General features: G+C 38.5%; 1 protein-coding gene across 1 annotated transcript; it reads right to left on the bottom strand.

The window, feature by feature from the left end:
- Positions 1-15: 15 nt before the first annotated feature.
- LOC122658666 (BRI1 kinase inhibitor 1) lies at positions 16-14659 on the bottom strand. The gene is made up of 2 exons (XM_043853711.1): positions 13644-14659; positions 16-26 (listed from the first exon to the last, which is right to left on the bottom strand). Exon 1 carries the CDS (start codon positions 14643-14645, stop codon positions 13671-13673), a length of 975 nt encoding a protein of 324 aa, XP_043709646.1. The 5' UTR covers positions 14646-14659; the 3' UTR covers positions 16-26; positions 13644-13670.
- Positions 14660-15992: the final 1333 nt, after the last annotated feature.

Genomic DNA, 15992 nt, shown 5'->3' with positions numbered 1-15992 from the left:
TAGTTAAATGGTTCAAGTAGAAACCTCTTTTTTGTTTTTTGGTCTGGGAGAAATTCTTGAAGAAAGATTTGTTAAGTGATGAAAGTAATATATACTGACATGGTTACCCTCATAATGCATGGATTTAAAGAATCTCCACTACCCAATGAGAGGAGAAAAATGAGATAAATTCCATTATCCATCCATTGAGAGAGAGAAGAGGCCCTCCATTAATGGTGGTCCAGGTGGGTATATAAGATTGAAGAGGGGATGGCAAAATATATGAAATGGTGAACTGTCATTGGGACATAAGATAACAAAATTAGGGTATATATGGTGGCCATTTGGCCCATATCTCTTGTGAGAGTAGCTGAGTCTCTGATTGTAAGAATGAAAGTGAGTCATTGGTCATATTGGGCAACCCAAAAATTTAGTTATAAAGGCTAACTGCCATTTGGTTTCATGAAAGAATTAGTGTAACCTTAAGGAGAAGGGAGGAATTGAAGCCCAACCTCTGCCAGTCATCAATACAGCCCTTCTTAGCAAATGGATTTGGCGTTTGGGTGAGGAAATTAATCTGAAAAAATACCGGGAAGAGGAAAGGGGGGGGGGGGGGGGTTGGGGGTCGACTCTCTACTTTCTACTCCAAAGGAGTGAGACTGGAAGGGGATAATGTACTCCCTCCAGGTCTTTTTTTGAAGGAGCTCAGACATTGTAGAGGAGATTGTACTTTCTTGGCTTGATGAGTGGTGCTACTCCATTCCAGTAAAGGGTAAACATCCCTCCTTATTTTAGTAGGCAGTGTTGAATGACACCTTTATATGGATCTGGCTCTTCTCCGGCGCACATCGTGGGGTTGGGGAGCTCCAATTCACACACCAGCATACATCCCGATGTGTTGGCTTGTGGATCAACATCTCCCCAGCCATACGATGAGCCCTGCACACCGTGCCGCGTGGGAGAGGAGCTCAATCCCTTTTATATTGATGTATTTAGAACTTGACACCTTTTAATTGCCCTTTGTTTTATTTCCCTAATGTCAATGAGTCAAAGATAAAACATCTATCTATGTATGAACCAAAGATAAAACATCCCACAAAAATTGTGTGTGCAAACACTTGAAAAAAATGAAAAAACAAACAGCCACAACACAAATTTTAACATGGAAAACCCTTCAAGGTGAAGGGAAAAATTCTCAGGATGAAGTACGAGAGGAATCCACTAATATCAAATGTATCTCAAGTTTTTTCCCAAAATTTGAGGATTACAAGAATGAAAGAGGAACAATAACCACTTGAAGAAGTACAAGGTTACCTCATAAGCATCAATAAGACAAACCTTTCCCACTTCCAAAAGCCCCAAATGTTTCTTCCAATAGCTCGGAGAATCAACCAAAAGCACAAACATTTGTTTGAATTTTCAGCTAAATCGAGAGTGTGAGAGATAGCAGACAATATAGTCTCAAGAATGGCCCGAAATTATGCTCTTCAAGAGAGAGAGAGAGAGATTCAAAGCAATTGCTTTGGTTTCTCAAACAAGTTGCTTGTCCATTCCACTTCCTCAAACCCTCGCTCTTCTTTTTTTAAAAACTCCACTTCACACTAGGGATGTAAATGGATATTCGTAAATCCGTATTCGATCTGCGTTCGTATCCGTTTAGGAGAATCCGAATCCGTCCGAAACTAATCGGATATGAATATGATAATCCCCCTATCCGATCGATTATTATCCGATTCATTTAGCAGTCCAACGGTAATAAAATATCTGAAATATAACTATGTGTTTGTCTATCCTTTTAACTTACCTTATTGGATTTTGTTATCTTATTTTTATAAATTTATAAGTTAAGATAATGTGATTCTTTTTCTAGATTTACTATTGGTTTATATATATTGTTTTATGCAATGTGATACATGGAATTACATATCTATTAAAAAATCAAAAGTAAAAACGTAAGAAAATAAAAGATTAAGAAGAGTAGAAGAAAGGGTAATTACTGAACTCTCAAGTCTCAACCCTAACCCTCATCATGAAAATGGTAAATATGTCAACGGATAGTCGAAAAATCGTATTCGATCCTTATTCATATCCATTTAGGAGAACCTATATTCAAAAAATCACTATCCGAAAATTATCCGAATCCGTCCGAATATAATCAGATTCGAATATGATAATGCCACTATCTGACCGAATTCGATCCGTTTACATCCCTACTTCACACTCTTTCAAAGTGTCTCTTCAATTTCTACAAGCCACTATAGAAAAAGTATTCTTGCCTTCACAACCACATGGAACAACTCCCAACACAATCTTTAAGTTCTTTGTTATAAGGTCTGTTAATCGGCTGGTCATGTATTGATTCACTGCAATTTTATGTATGAGTTGTGGTTCCAATTTGTGAGTTTCTTTGAAATTAATTATCCAATTCTTGGGGACCTAAAGGGGTTCTCTCCATCTAACATGCATGTGGCTTTTCTAGAAGAGGTATATCTCTCTTCAACAAGCTTGTCCATGCTTTGGGAGTTCGGTTCCGCTGCACGTACCAATAGATGAACGTACATGTGAGAGTCAACCATCTGTCCTATTTTTTCCATTTACAAGGGGAGGAGGGGTTTTTACAGAAACAAAATTAAAATGTGATTAGCTCTCACATGTACATTCACCTGTTGGTATGTGTAGATGATCCATTCTCATGCTTTGGCGTGGTCAACTTGGCTGGAAAGGAACCTCATATTTATGATGCATATATAGGACGACTGACTTGGTCAGAAACTCATGTTCCATATCTTACCCAAAACTCTTATTGCATATCCTACCCATCAAAGAAAAAGAAAGAAGACTAGGATCAAAAAAAATTTCACCTATAGTGAAGGAAAACTTTCTCCAAAAGACAATGTTGTCAAAATTAAAAGATAAAAAAGCTTTCCTTCACGTACCCATGGCTGACCCACAAATCTACTATCATCATTACTCTCTCCGTCTATATGTTGGAGGTCAAATGCTCCCTCCAATGTTCCCCGGCCTTGAAAGTGCTCATAGGAAACACAATGGAAAATAAAACTTAGTTCTCTAATCATATTAGCCTCATGATCATTCCTCATGTAGGTATAGGGCATTCAAATATCCATCACATGGAAAGGGAGAACAGTTACCTTGAACGCTACAAGCACAATGTCTTTTACATAACTTAGCTCTTCCACTACCAAGCAACATAGGGAACCCTTGCATCATTATCGTTAGGAATGGTTGGCACGAATATTAAATAGATGGTCTCCTTGACTCGCTCACTCCTGGGGTTCAAAACCCTTGCCACATTCCTCTATGAAGAGAAGAAACTACAACAACTACAATTGATGAAGCCCGAGAGAGAGAGAGAGAGAGAGAGAATGATGGAGGAGGGCTGGTATGCTTGGACGTCCAAGCCTCCTCCCCCTTCCTTATTTATTTAATTGAAACTCTAAGAACAGTTTCCTAATAAACTTCTATCTCTCTTCTCTATCTTTTCACTAACTAGTAATACTACGACTCTTATAATCTTTGTCTATTTCTCACACATTTTTCTTATTAAAGATAGTGCTACTAAAGAGTCCCAATGTTGTTAAAATAGGAAAGAGGTGAGATCCCATTGGGATATCTACCCAAACTGTAACCGTAGATAATAACTCTAATTCTCAATTAAAGATATTTACAAATATATATATGTCTAAGGTAAATATAACTCTTATATTTTCTAAAGTGGTAGTTAATTACGATTAATTCTATGGACTTAATTAATAATATCACGTAATAAATCTTAAGCACAGAAATAATTACTGTCACAACCCTAACCTGTTGTAATTCTATATATAGAGAACCTAAAGAATTGATTGAATAACCAAAATATTTTCAAAACACTTATAAAGCAAATATTAATACTAAAACAATTTACAAGACCTGCCATCGGATTTGGATTTCATCAAATTGTGTTCAAATAATCTCTCTTTGATATTCTCTATGAGGGAAGTGGATTCTTTGTCGATCATCTAGTTTGTTCACAGTCAAACACCATGAATCCAACAACGATATATAGTCAAGAAAACATCAACTGTCCGTACACAAAAACTCATAATGTCTAATTGCAACGATAGGGTCTAATAGTAAACTGCCAATGAGAATCTTATTCTTCAAACAACCGACAATAATTCATTCAAGATTCTCATGTGATTCACTTCAATGTACATATGTATATATATGTACACTCAAACTTATGTATCAGAATCAACATTCATGACAACACATAGTGTGATGACCATATGAACAGAACACTCAATTCTATCCCTATCTATGAATAATTCTAACTTCTAAGGGACAATGAAAACCCATTAATATCATTGTTGCGTTAGGAAATCGTGTAGGGGTCCCTCGAGTGCCGTAACCTGCAAAAGGACCAGAATGACAAAGGAGAACCGATGTGGTTCTGACCTAGGACTCTCTGATGCCTAAGTTAGATCTCTCTGAGCAAACAGATGAATGATAGAATTCAAGATGATCGGTGGAGTAGATTACCTTCCTTTTTATAGTAGAGTATGGCGGTGTGAAGAGTCCGAGGTGATGGTGAGAAAATCCTCGTAATGGATAGAGTCCCTGGGTAGCAGGGTTCTTTCGTGAGTGGTTGTCCCCCTATGGGAGATGGTGTCCCAATAGGGTTGAGGTCTCCGATAGATAGATGTTGATGTGTTGTAGATAGGATGTCAGGTGTTTGTGTATATCAGGGACTGTACAGGTGGTGGTCTAGAATCTAGAGTCTAGAGTTCTCGTTTGCCCGTGATTATCCGTAGTCCATGCTCGAGGGGGTTCACGCCCATTGAGGCCAGTTCGACTCGCGCCCGAGGGGGTTCACGCCAGATCGGCGCTCGTGGCGATTCGTGCCCAGGGGCTTTGATTTGATCCATGCCCACCGACGCCTTTTCGATCGGTGCCCGTTGACGCTCGTTCGATCCGATTTGTGTCCATGCTTGGCTCTCCTTTGGTTCTGGCGTGGCCTATCTCCTTGGGCTGGGATGCGTGGCGTCCTCTGATTGGTCCATGTGTATCGGGGTTCATCAATCATCAAATCACTTACATCCATGAATACTTCACTAATCAATTTGATAGACACATTTCCAATACCCCTATGCCCATCCAATTCCTTGATACAACCAAATGACATTTAAAAATTCGTTTGAATTAGATATCCTAGGATCTGAATCCGGCCCGTACTCTAGAAGATTCATATTTTAGTTTAGTTCTTGCTCGTATTTATCATAGTTCTCACCTTTTAGCTCCATATGGTCGTTTTGATCCAAGTTTATGCCAAAGCTCATAAAGGATAAATATATATATATATATATTTATCCCCTTATTATATTCATAAGTTTGGGTTTTTATTTTACACGATTTTATTATTCAAATGATGGGTTTGTCCGATTTGCTATGAGACAACAAGTATCTTCCGAATTGAAAAGAATTTGATAAAAATTAAAAAGGTAGTTTATAAAATTTTCTATTTAGTTACAATTTTTTTTTTTTTTCCATCCGATATCTTCATGTTTATGTTCGTAATCCATCATAAAATGTTTTTTTTTCAAAGATTTTTGCTGCTTCATAGTTCAATGTTTTGATGGGATTGTGCAATTGCTAGCAAGCCCAGAGATTGTTAAACAAATAATTCTATTTCTAAGGTATTTATATCAAAAGAGAAATGAAGCCTAAAAGTAACAATGAAAATTTCTCTAAATATCCTAACCGAACACAAGATTTCCTTATGCGATGTTTTTTGTTTTGGATAGGTTTGCTTTCTAATTGTATTGGTGATTTGGTGCCCAAGGCAAAAGTTTCTCTCCACAAACACGTCTAAAAAAATAAGCGATCAGACATGCATAATTGTGTTATGTCGAAGGATGATCTAGATAGTCTAATTGTTACATATGTAGAAAATGGTCTCGATTGATCACATGCAAAACTCTAGCCCCAAATTCAATCATTCATCACCTTCTTTATATATGTCCATACATCTTTACCTTTTAAATACTATAGTTTTACCATATAATTAATTACTTTTGAGCTAAAACTTGGCTTAGAGCAAGAGACCTTAGATCTACTTTTTATTTTCACAAAATTTTATCCTCATCCAACCAACCCACTTGATAGAAAATTAAGTGTTCATCCACTTATTTATGCAGACATACTTGTTGAGAGAAGCCTGACTCAGTGCCTAATTGGTACTTTTTGTTTTTTTAAAGGAGAGGGAGGGTGGATTTTTTTTTGTTTTTTAATGGGAGTAGATCTTCTTGTCTGCAGAAAGAGAACAATGATTTTACCACGGGTGAAAGACATTCTGATTTCTAAGGGTGTTTCCACCATTTGGAATTTGGAGGTTTCGGAAATTACAAAATAAGCTTTGTGACAAACAAACCCCATAACATTTGTATAGCTGACTCAGGCAGGACCCACAGCTCCTAATCCCAAGACATAGAAAGAATCCCCTTAATAAATAAGAATGAGATACGAAACATGTCAATTTAATTTTAGAGACCAAAATACCCTTGTCAATTTTTTTTGGGGGTAAAGAATACCCTTGTCATTAATAGTTAGGTTAAAAAAATTAATTTAGAAGGGGGGGGGGGGGTGGGGTTAGGGGTGTCAACCTGTCTGGTTCTAGGCTATCGGTCCAGTTCTCTAGCGGTTCTAGCTGTAAGGTATCAAGATCAGATCCGGACCAATAAGCCCACCGGTTCCAAATTTGAGATCCAGGACTATTAAGTAATGGGTGGTCCAGTTCCGGTTCCTAATCGGATCCAAACATGCCCTTGTTGAGCAGCCAAATGTAAAACATTTTTTCCAATTGGAATGAGAAATCTCAAGCAAGCAAAAATCTTTCAAAAACAATTCATTAACTACTGGTGTGTGTCCTCTATGTGAAACAGATATGAGAGGGGTAGAATACTAGAATTTGAAGGGCCAAGTGTCTTGCTTAGTCTTGGATCATGTTCTAATAGCAACTAGACAACAACTGTATAATAAAAGTCACTTTAACTGTATGTTAAAATGGCAAAGATCATCTTTTAATATTTTAAAACAAAAAAAATGGTGCAAGACAAGTTCAAGTGTATGCAATTCTTCCGGTTCCAACGATTCCTTAACTAACCCAGGGACCAGATCAGATTCAGACCAATAATCTATCACTAAGACCAGATCCGGACCAATAAGTTATTGGGTGGGTCGGTTCTGGTTCCTAGCAGGACAATTTCGGTCCGGTTACCAGTTTCGATCCAAAATTGACACCCCTAAGGGAGGGCCATGCATGTAATCATGTAACCATCAAGGGAGATGTAAATCAGGAGAATTGAACTCAAGACCTCCTAGTGGCAATAGGCTTCCACACAATTAATGCTACCAAATGTGTTAGGCACTTGTTTACTTTCAATAGGATCTGGTGTATTAGTGTTGTTATGATTGTACCTCTTTTTACTTTGAATCATCAACATCATCATCTAATGAGATTCTCATGCTTTTCTCATTTGCTTAATCTCCAACTTGAATGCTCTCCAACATCTAATATATAAAAGGGTCGGCATTTTTTATGGAGGAGTGTGGCCCCTACGCATGTGCAGGGGCCAATGTGAGTGCATGCGTTTGCATCATGGGGTAGAGATTTTCATCTTTCATGGGGACATGATGGTCATTTTGCCCCCTTCTGTGTCTGGGCATGGACGGTACACTCCCCAGAGAGAGAGAGAGAGAGAGAGAGAGAGAGAGAGAGAGAAAAATCCTTTTTCTTTGTAATTTTGGCTTTTAAGTCATTGGGCATAGCATGTTGGGCCTGGGCTTGAATCAGAGATGAATAGGTTTTGTCCAGGAAGACTGCCCTTTTGGCGCCTGGCTGTAAGCTAAACCCATGCTGATTTGGACTGGGCTTGGACCTGGAATAAATTAGGTAAGACATGCCGGTTATACTGGATGGGCTGCACCTTAATACCTTGGCGTGTGTGATTCCCGGCCCATTAAAGCGCAAGTAAATAGGCTATGTATGAAATCCATCATCTAACAACCAAAAGGGTAAAAAGGGAAAATGTTTCCATTGGGAAGTTCGTGGGCGAGCTGAACTGATCCAAGTTAGAGCTTAGAGTTTTCTGGCTTGGACTAGTTAGGGGGGGGGATGGTCAATTGGTCAGTTTGGGCCGGTTTTGGTTAGGTTTCACCAGTTTCGTTGTGAGAATGAGTTACTCCAAAACCAATCCAATAAGGTTGCACTGGTTTGGGTTCGGTTTCTTATCGATTTCTCTAATCGGTTTGTTATTGGATTGATAGTGGTTTTGGTCTGATTTGGGTTAGGTTTGACATGTATATATATTCATTACTATACGAAAAATCATGCTTTTTTTTTTTATGAAATTTGGGCTGGTATCGGTTTTTTGTCGGGTTAAATCAGATCTGATCCGCCGATTTGGACAATCCTGATTCTGGCCCATCTGGATCTAACAGATCTTTGTACGAAAACTAGGGTTACGGATCTACACACTGATTTAGACCGATTTCAATCCAATCCGAATCAAAATTGGGAGCTTGGACTCCCTGTTTTTAACCCCTTCCGTGGGGTCAGCTACCATATCGCATTGCATTTAACTTGTATTTCATTTTTTTTTCTAGATAGTGGGAGCAAAATGACTACCCTACCCCTATGAAAAGCGGAAATCCTATCTCCGTGATGCTTCTACCTGCACTCTCATTGGCCCCGCACATGCTGCGGATGGAATCATATATGTATTTCCACCTTTCAATCAATGAGAAGCTCAAATCAATCTCACACAAACTCACAGGCTCCCAACAATTACTCTTCATTGGGGATAAAAGGCATTATAATATGCCTATGTGTTCTAAGGGCCTCTTAAAAGTATGAAGTGAATGGGTGAAGTGAAAGAATTCGGAAGATACAGAGCATGAACATGTTGCGTGTGTGGCTTTTAATTTAGAGGAGAAGAAGAATGATAAAATTATGGGAGAGGCTTCTCTGAGCAAGCAACGTAGGGGAGTGCACCAGTTAAAGTTGAAGGAATGATTTCGTAAGGGAGCAGAGAAGTGTATCAATCAAAGTTGATGGAACGATTTCGTAAACGAGAAGGGAAAACACCAAAAACAATTTCTGTGAAGGTTATCAAGCGGGCCCTTAATGTGAGAAGGGAAAAGGAAGAAGATGATAGCATACTCTCCGAAGCTTGCTAAGAGCCTGAGGGAAAAAGATCCACTCTGGTGCCCGCATTAGTTAGTGCGGTGCAATGCGGACGCTAGAGCTCGACACTTGGCAAATGCTAAATTCAACGATGCTGAGCTCAAGAAAAAAAAAAAAAAAAAAAAAAAAAAAGGGGGGGGGGGTCAATCGAGCTCAGTACCATTGGATGTAGCATCTGCTAGGTGTCAAACTCCGGCGCCGACACTGCACCGCACTAGCAGATGCAGGCACCAGAGAGAATTTTAATTTGAGCCTGAGACACTCATGTTTTCACTCCATTTTCATTATGAAGATGTCTCACGGCAGATTCCATTGCTCAAACCGAATCATGCCAACGTTATGGAAGTTCCTGGATAGTGTGAAATAAGAGTAGTACATAAGGCACCCTCTGATTTTAGAATAAAAAATGGAAAATTGGCTATGGATATTCCACACGGTTAGAGATTCATAAAGACACAAAAGGGTTCGCCAGGACAGTCGTTTCGATCCAATCTATTCTTTATGCTATTTAAATTTCAAATATAGCATAGTACTAAACCATGCCAAAAATCTCAATTATAAGAGAAGGTTATTTAAGCCACGCACCAAGGGAGGGTACATTAGCATCCTCTCTATCTATCACTCTTCATCGCATGAAATGACTGTACTGCCCTTTTATCTTTCTTTCCAACTCATCTCATTGATAAGGGTGTCAATCGATTGATTCAGTCCGGTTTTGATCAGGCTGAATCGGGTCAATCAATTACTAGGCAAATTCAAAACCAAACCATTAAAGAAGGTTTCAGTTTCGATCTGGTTTTTTTTGGTTTTTTGTAATTGAGCTACTATAAAATTCGGTCCGGTTCAAATTAAGGTAATTAATGAGAAAATTCTTGTTTGTTTTTTTTTTTTTTCAATTTCTTACAGAGTTAATCAATCCGATCTCGATTTTTTATCTGGTTCAATTTGATTTTTGGTTTTGACCAATGTAACTGATCAGTCTAATTTGGTTTCAATTTCTACAAATTCCATAAAACTCTAACTCAAATCTAAACCAATAAAAGTTTGGTTTGGTTTGGTTTGGTTTGATTTGATCCGGACTGAATCGGTTCATTTGGGATTGAAATTTGAAACCCTTACTCAATAGTGGTATGCTCCTCCTCTATAGTCTATGCCCCTCAATAATTTTCTTTAATGTATTGGAGGTGAGGAGGGGTATTGTACTTGGTACTTGCTGTTTCCTAAATGATTTCCAAAGCCAAAAAGCCATCAAATCAATGACCCTACAAACAAATATGGAATCTTATTAGTAAGTCTTATCTCTTCTTATAACACCAACTACTTCTCCCCTTATAGAAGTTACAAGTTACAACCAACCAACAACCTAGCTAGTAGCTACTTGTGACTCGTGATGAGTTCCTTTTCTATTACTCTTTCAGATTTTATCTTAATAGGATGGGGTCCAAAGCCTACTCCGAAAAGGGAAACTGGGCAAGGCTCAACTTCCTCTCTGGTAACCCTAAATCTAATGCTGGGTGTTTCAATGCTCTTTCTTTTTTTCTATTTTTCTATTTTTTTTAATACTGCAACTATCTCATCAGAGAACCTGCAATTGGTGTTAGGACTAACTTTTCCCAGCTCACACCTGCCTCAATTGTGATTTCATACGAAAAGTACTTTTCTTTTGTACTAAAAGTTTCATAATGCTTCACACCTTGGTTGAATGAAAACTAGGTCTCTAAGACCTTCAATATATAGTAATAAATTCACACTCAAATTTGATTAGTCTAGCAAACCCACAATGATCTTTGTCTCATTACCAGATTCCATTCTATATACCAAATCATCTCTATCTCTCTCTCCCCCCCCCTTGGGATGATCTATTTATTGTTGGGTTTGATTGTTAGAATTATATTTAGAATATAATTTCATATTATCTATTATGGATTAATACTAAATAAATTAAAACTCAGGTTAACTATGGTATTGATCTAATTAAGGGGGTCATTGAGTTATATTAGAAGTCTGATGTGGACTGACTTTAATGTGGGCAGATAGATTCCTATTTGGATTGTGATGAGTCAAACCCTATAAGAATTATTATATAAGGAGAGCTAGGTCCCCCCTCTACCCATAACAACTAATTATTCTCAATCACTATTAAGGAGTGCATTCTGGACAGAGAGAGAGATATTTAGTGTTCATCGTCCCTGAACATACGGTATTCTTATCAAGCCAGTTACTTTGGGATCGAATAGAGGGGAAGCACCTAAATCTTTGTTTTTTATTTTTCGCTGCAATCATCATCACTATGGATGCGAAACAAGGTTGGTGGTTCTATCCCTGTTTTCTATTATTTATTTGATTGTGTTCTTGAACGCCCAATGAAGACCCTGGCTTTTGGGATTTTGTTCCTATTCGGATCGATTTAGTCTAACATTGATGGCTTTTATGTAGACTGGTTGAAGGTTTGGTTCAATGGTTTAAATAGGTTGATGGAGAACAAAGAGAGTGAATAAAGTCTTTACAAGGTTGAATCTTCTAAATAGAAAGGTAGAATCTTCAACAAGGTTGGGTCTTCCACAAGAGAGTAGAAGAAATGAAGCCTTTAAAGTGTTGGACTTTTCCAAGAAAGTGAAGTCTTAAAAAATGTAGAGTCTTCCAAGTAAATGAAAGTGGTTGGTGGTTGAAGACATTAAATAAAACAGAGGAAAAAAAGTTGTTTTCTCTAAGGAGAGAGAATGAATCTTGCGCTCAACACGATAGTGGAGTCCTATAAAATGATAGAGGTGTCTATCAAAGAAAGTTAGTGTTGATTCAAGTGAGGAACCACAATGTGAGGATCCAACTGAGAATCCAAGAGGTACAATGTGGGAGCAACATGTGTACAAGGACTAAGCAATGAGCTAAGGTTAAGGTATTTAGAGTGAATGTCGGATAAGAAAAGGGTGTACATGGATGCTTGGGTTTGGGTACCAAATCACAAGGGTTGTATTATTTTCTCTTCTCTTGATTCATAGTGAAGTTGAATCTCACTCCATGAGCGTATGCGGTTTTGCCGAACCACTTAAATCTCTTGCATCTTCTTTGTGTATGTATTTGTTTACTTTTGTATTTTCATCGAGCGTGCACATACCGTTTCCATGTGTTGCTGACATTGCAAAGAGAAAATTGGAACACTGTATTTCCAACCCTCAACACATATAAAACTAAGGAAAATCTCCCATCATCTAGGAATGTGTCATGAAATTATCATATATGCTATGGCCTGAATGTATCGGCTAGGGATGTATGTTTGGATATATTATTATTTTTCTTTTTTTTAAATGCATAAAAAGGCATAAATGGCAAAAAAAATAAATAAATAAATTTAACCCTGACAAAAATCAGGGTCAATCAAGGCTAACCCGTCGTGATCATGTTCAATTATGGCCAGGCTAAGCTTGACAGGTTAGACTTGGGCTAAGCTAAGATGAATCAGGGTTGGGCTAGGTTTTTAAACAAAAGCCTTGCCTCAACCCGACCCTATTTTACCCTAAATATAACCACTATTAGCATGAGCAGCTTAATACTATTGTTCTTCATATTCATCAATTGCTCCCACTCTGCGTGACCAGGGCCCAACATGCTCATGCAACAGTTGATATTGTCTTTATACCTGATTCTCTTTATGACTTTCCCAGAATCTACGTGCTTCTGCAACACTGTCTCATAATCTCGAGGAAGCTTCTAGCTAGCCATCTATAGTGCATGCATTAACAAAACAATAATAGATACCAAATTAATAAAATTATGATTATTCTTAAAATAAAATATTATTTCAAATAATTAGCTCAACCAAATATAATATGGAAGTATATAGTTGTCATGCATTATCATTGATAATCACACTTCAACAACATTTTTTATTTAAAAATTATTTTTAAAAAAAACCCAAATTTTCCATTTTTATTCAACCATTTCTTGAATTTTTGAACATAAATTGTAATCCAATATATGATTTCATTCATTAAACAAAAAACCAGGGAGGGGGGCGAGAGAGAGAGAGAGAGAGAGAGAGAGAGATTTTCACCTTGGATTGTGTGAGGAACAAAAAAAGAGAGAGATTCTTGGAATAGATGTTTGAAATCTCAGACCTTACATGGAGCAAAAATAGTACAGTTCCTCAAATTGCAGACTGTTTGGTCAAGAATTGAGTGAAAAAATCATGAAAAATTGCATTCATTGGGAATATAAGAAGATGATTCTTGGAATACCCAACAAGCTTTTAAACTTTTAATGTCTCATGAATATAATAATAATAACAACAACAACAACATATCTGTTTTCCTGTCTACTTTCTTACATCTTAATTAATCTTCTATACTTTATACAGAGAGATGTAATGAATTGAAAGGGGGAAAACAGAAGAAAATAAAATTTTAAAAAAAGATACAACAAATTAAATCCAAACCCATTAACATCATCAGCATTTGAGTTTTTCTTCTGCTTTCATGGCAATGGAATTCTTGCAGTGAGCAATTGCAGCTTGGATTGCATTGTGAAGTTCTTCCATGGTGCTATCACTTGTATTAATCTCAGTTGCAATAAGAAGTCCACTATTTGAAGGAGAATTTCTCATAGAAGCTGGAGCAGAGAATTGTCCTCCTCCCCCTCTTCTTCCTCCCCTCCTCTCTTGCTTACAATTACCTCTCAAACTACTTAAATTACCAGAAAAAGAATGATTCTGCCTAAGAAACTGATGCTTATTATTCTCTTTCCTTCCATTACTGAAGATCAAGAGTGGTCTAACCATCCTTACATACCTCTTTAGAATATGACCCACATCAAATCTTATCTTCCTCTTCTTCTTTTTCTTCTCTCCATCTTCATCTTCTTCATCTCTCTCACTTACCTCACACCCTTTTTGCTGCCATTTAGTAATTCCAAATAAAGAGAGAGACTTGATGAGCTTAAGTTTGTTTCTTCCTTTTGACCCACCAGTACTGCTACTATGGTTGCTGTTAGTGGTGGTGGAGGTGGTGGTGCTCATACTACTGCTGCTGCTGCTGCTGTTACTGTTGGGTTTACAATCTTCTAATACATCTTTGATGGGAAGATTGAAACTTTCAAAGGAATTGGTGGAAGATCGAGGAGAGACAGGGAGATGGGAGAGGAGATGGAGAGGGAGGAGGTGTCCATGGAAGAAAATGTCATCGGCCGGAGAAAGGTCGATTGCGAATGATGGCGGCGGCGGCGGTGGCTGGGACTTTGTCTTGTCAGGTGTTGTTGTTGTTGTTGTTGTTGATGAGGGATGGAGAGAAATTGTGAAGGAGAATTCATGAGAAGGAGAGGAGGAAGCTGAAGGTGGAGAAGTGGAGATGGGTGAGTGTTGTGGTCTTTCTTCTCCTTCTTTGTCTGCAATCTTCTCTCTCTTCTTTGGGAGCTGTAGGGTGTCCATAGCTCAATCAATGATGTCCTCTGCCTTCTTTTTTCTTTCTGGTTTTTTGTTTATGGGTGTAAGCAATTTTGTGTAGAGATAAGGAGGTTGAGAAACTGTGGAGGGTGTGGACTAGAGACACAGAGAGAGAGAGAGAGAGAGAGAGAGAGACAGAGACAGAGAGAGAGGGGTACTTCAGAGTTAGTTTAGAGAAAGAAATATTAAATCTTAATTAGAAGTTGGAATTCTATAAATCTATAGTACTGGGAGCTTAATTGGAATACATGTCTTTAATAAGTATAAAGTACGAAGTATCTTTCCATGATAAAGTAGTATATAAGAAAGAGAAAGTACTTGGTGGCATATGGGATGATGTGGCAAATTCAGGCCATTCATTTGAAAGGAGGAAAGCTTCAGATAAGCCACGGGTAAAATACAAATGCTTGTCAGCCATATAACCTTCTATGTTTTGTGGGGCGGGGTGTTGGGCTGCGTGTCCAAGCACTAGGGGCCATTGAATGTTCGCTATACTATACTCCCTGTCGCGTTACAAAGGAGTCCAACGTGGGTTCGATCCCTCTACTGTCGAGCTGCCTGTACTGTGCCCTACTGTACAAACACAGTAAGGTGTGCAATGACCGCCTTACCCCTCCTGAGCATCTTGCCCGAGTGGGGGTAAAGCAGTCATTTCATGCCCTATTGTGTCTGCACAATAGGGAGGTTGGGGCAGCTTGGCAATAGAGGATCTAGGAAGAGTTTTAATTTCTTTATGGAGTGTGGTGTATACGCTAGCATGAAGCCAATGAGAGCATCAACAAAGATGGGATTTCCACCATTTATGGCGGTGTAGTCCGTTATTCCACCCATTTGGGCCCAGAGCCATGCTGATAGTGTCATTTTTCCCATTTTGGAAGAAAATTTCTTGTTTGGGAGCGCGGCTCCCATGCCTACACTCTCGTGTCGGTCTCTTCCTTTTTATAAAATGACCTCCCTAAACAGTTTGATTGAACCAAAAGGGAGGTGTTGATTAGGTCTTGTGCAAACTTAGAAGCTACGCTCCCAATAAAAGAACACTTTCCCATATAATTTTTAGAAAAAAGTTCCCTAAACCACCAAGGAGACTGGGGAATTTTTATCGTATGCGGTTCCCTAGTGCCTCTCACAAGAGGGTGGACTCCACCCGGGCAGAGTGTTTGGTCAGGTGCCCCGGGTAGGTCCCATCCCCTCTTGTGAGAGGCACTAGGGAACCACACCGGTCAAGGAACCGTAGACGATAATGATTCTGAGACCGGGTGCACCCGTTAACCTTTCTCTTTCCTCCTCATTTGAAATAACCTCATTGCATTCCCACATGTAAGGCCATTCTCT

The sequence above is a fragment of the Telopea speciosissima genome, chromosome 4, assembly GCF_018873765.1.
Source record: "Telopea speciosissima isolate NSW1024214 ecotype Mountain lineage chromosome 4, Tspe_v1, whole genome shotgun sequence".
NCBI classification, from domain to species: domain Eukaryota; kingdom Viridiplantae; phylum Streptophyta; class Magnoliopsida; order Proteales; family Proteaceae; genus Telopea; species Telopea speciosissima.
The sequence above is the reverse complement of the archived record's forward strand: the minus strand, read 5'-3'. Positions and strand labels throughout refer to the sequence as shown.

What these genes read in the sequence shown, in the direction of transcription:
- LOC122658666 (XM_043853711.1), bottom strand. Translation starts at nt 14,645, where the DNA reads ATGGACACCCTACAGCTCCCAAAGAAGAGAGAGAAGATTGCAGACAAA.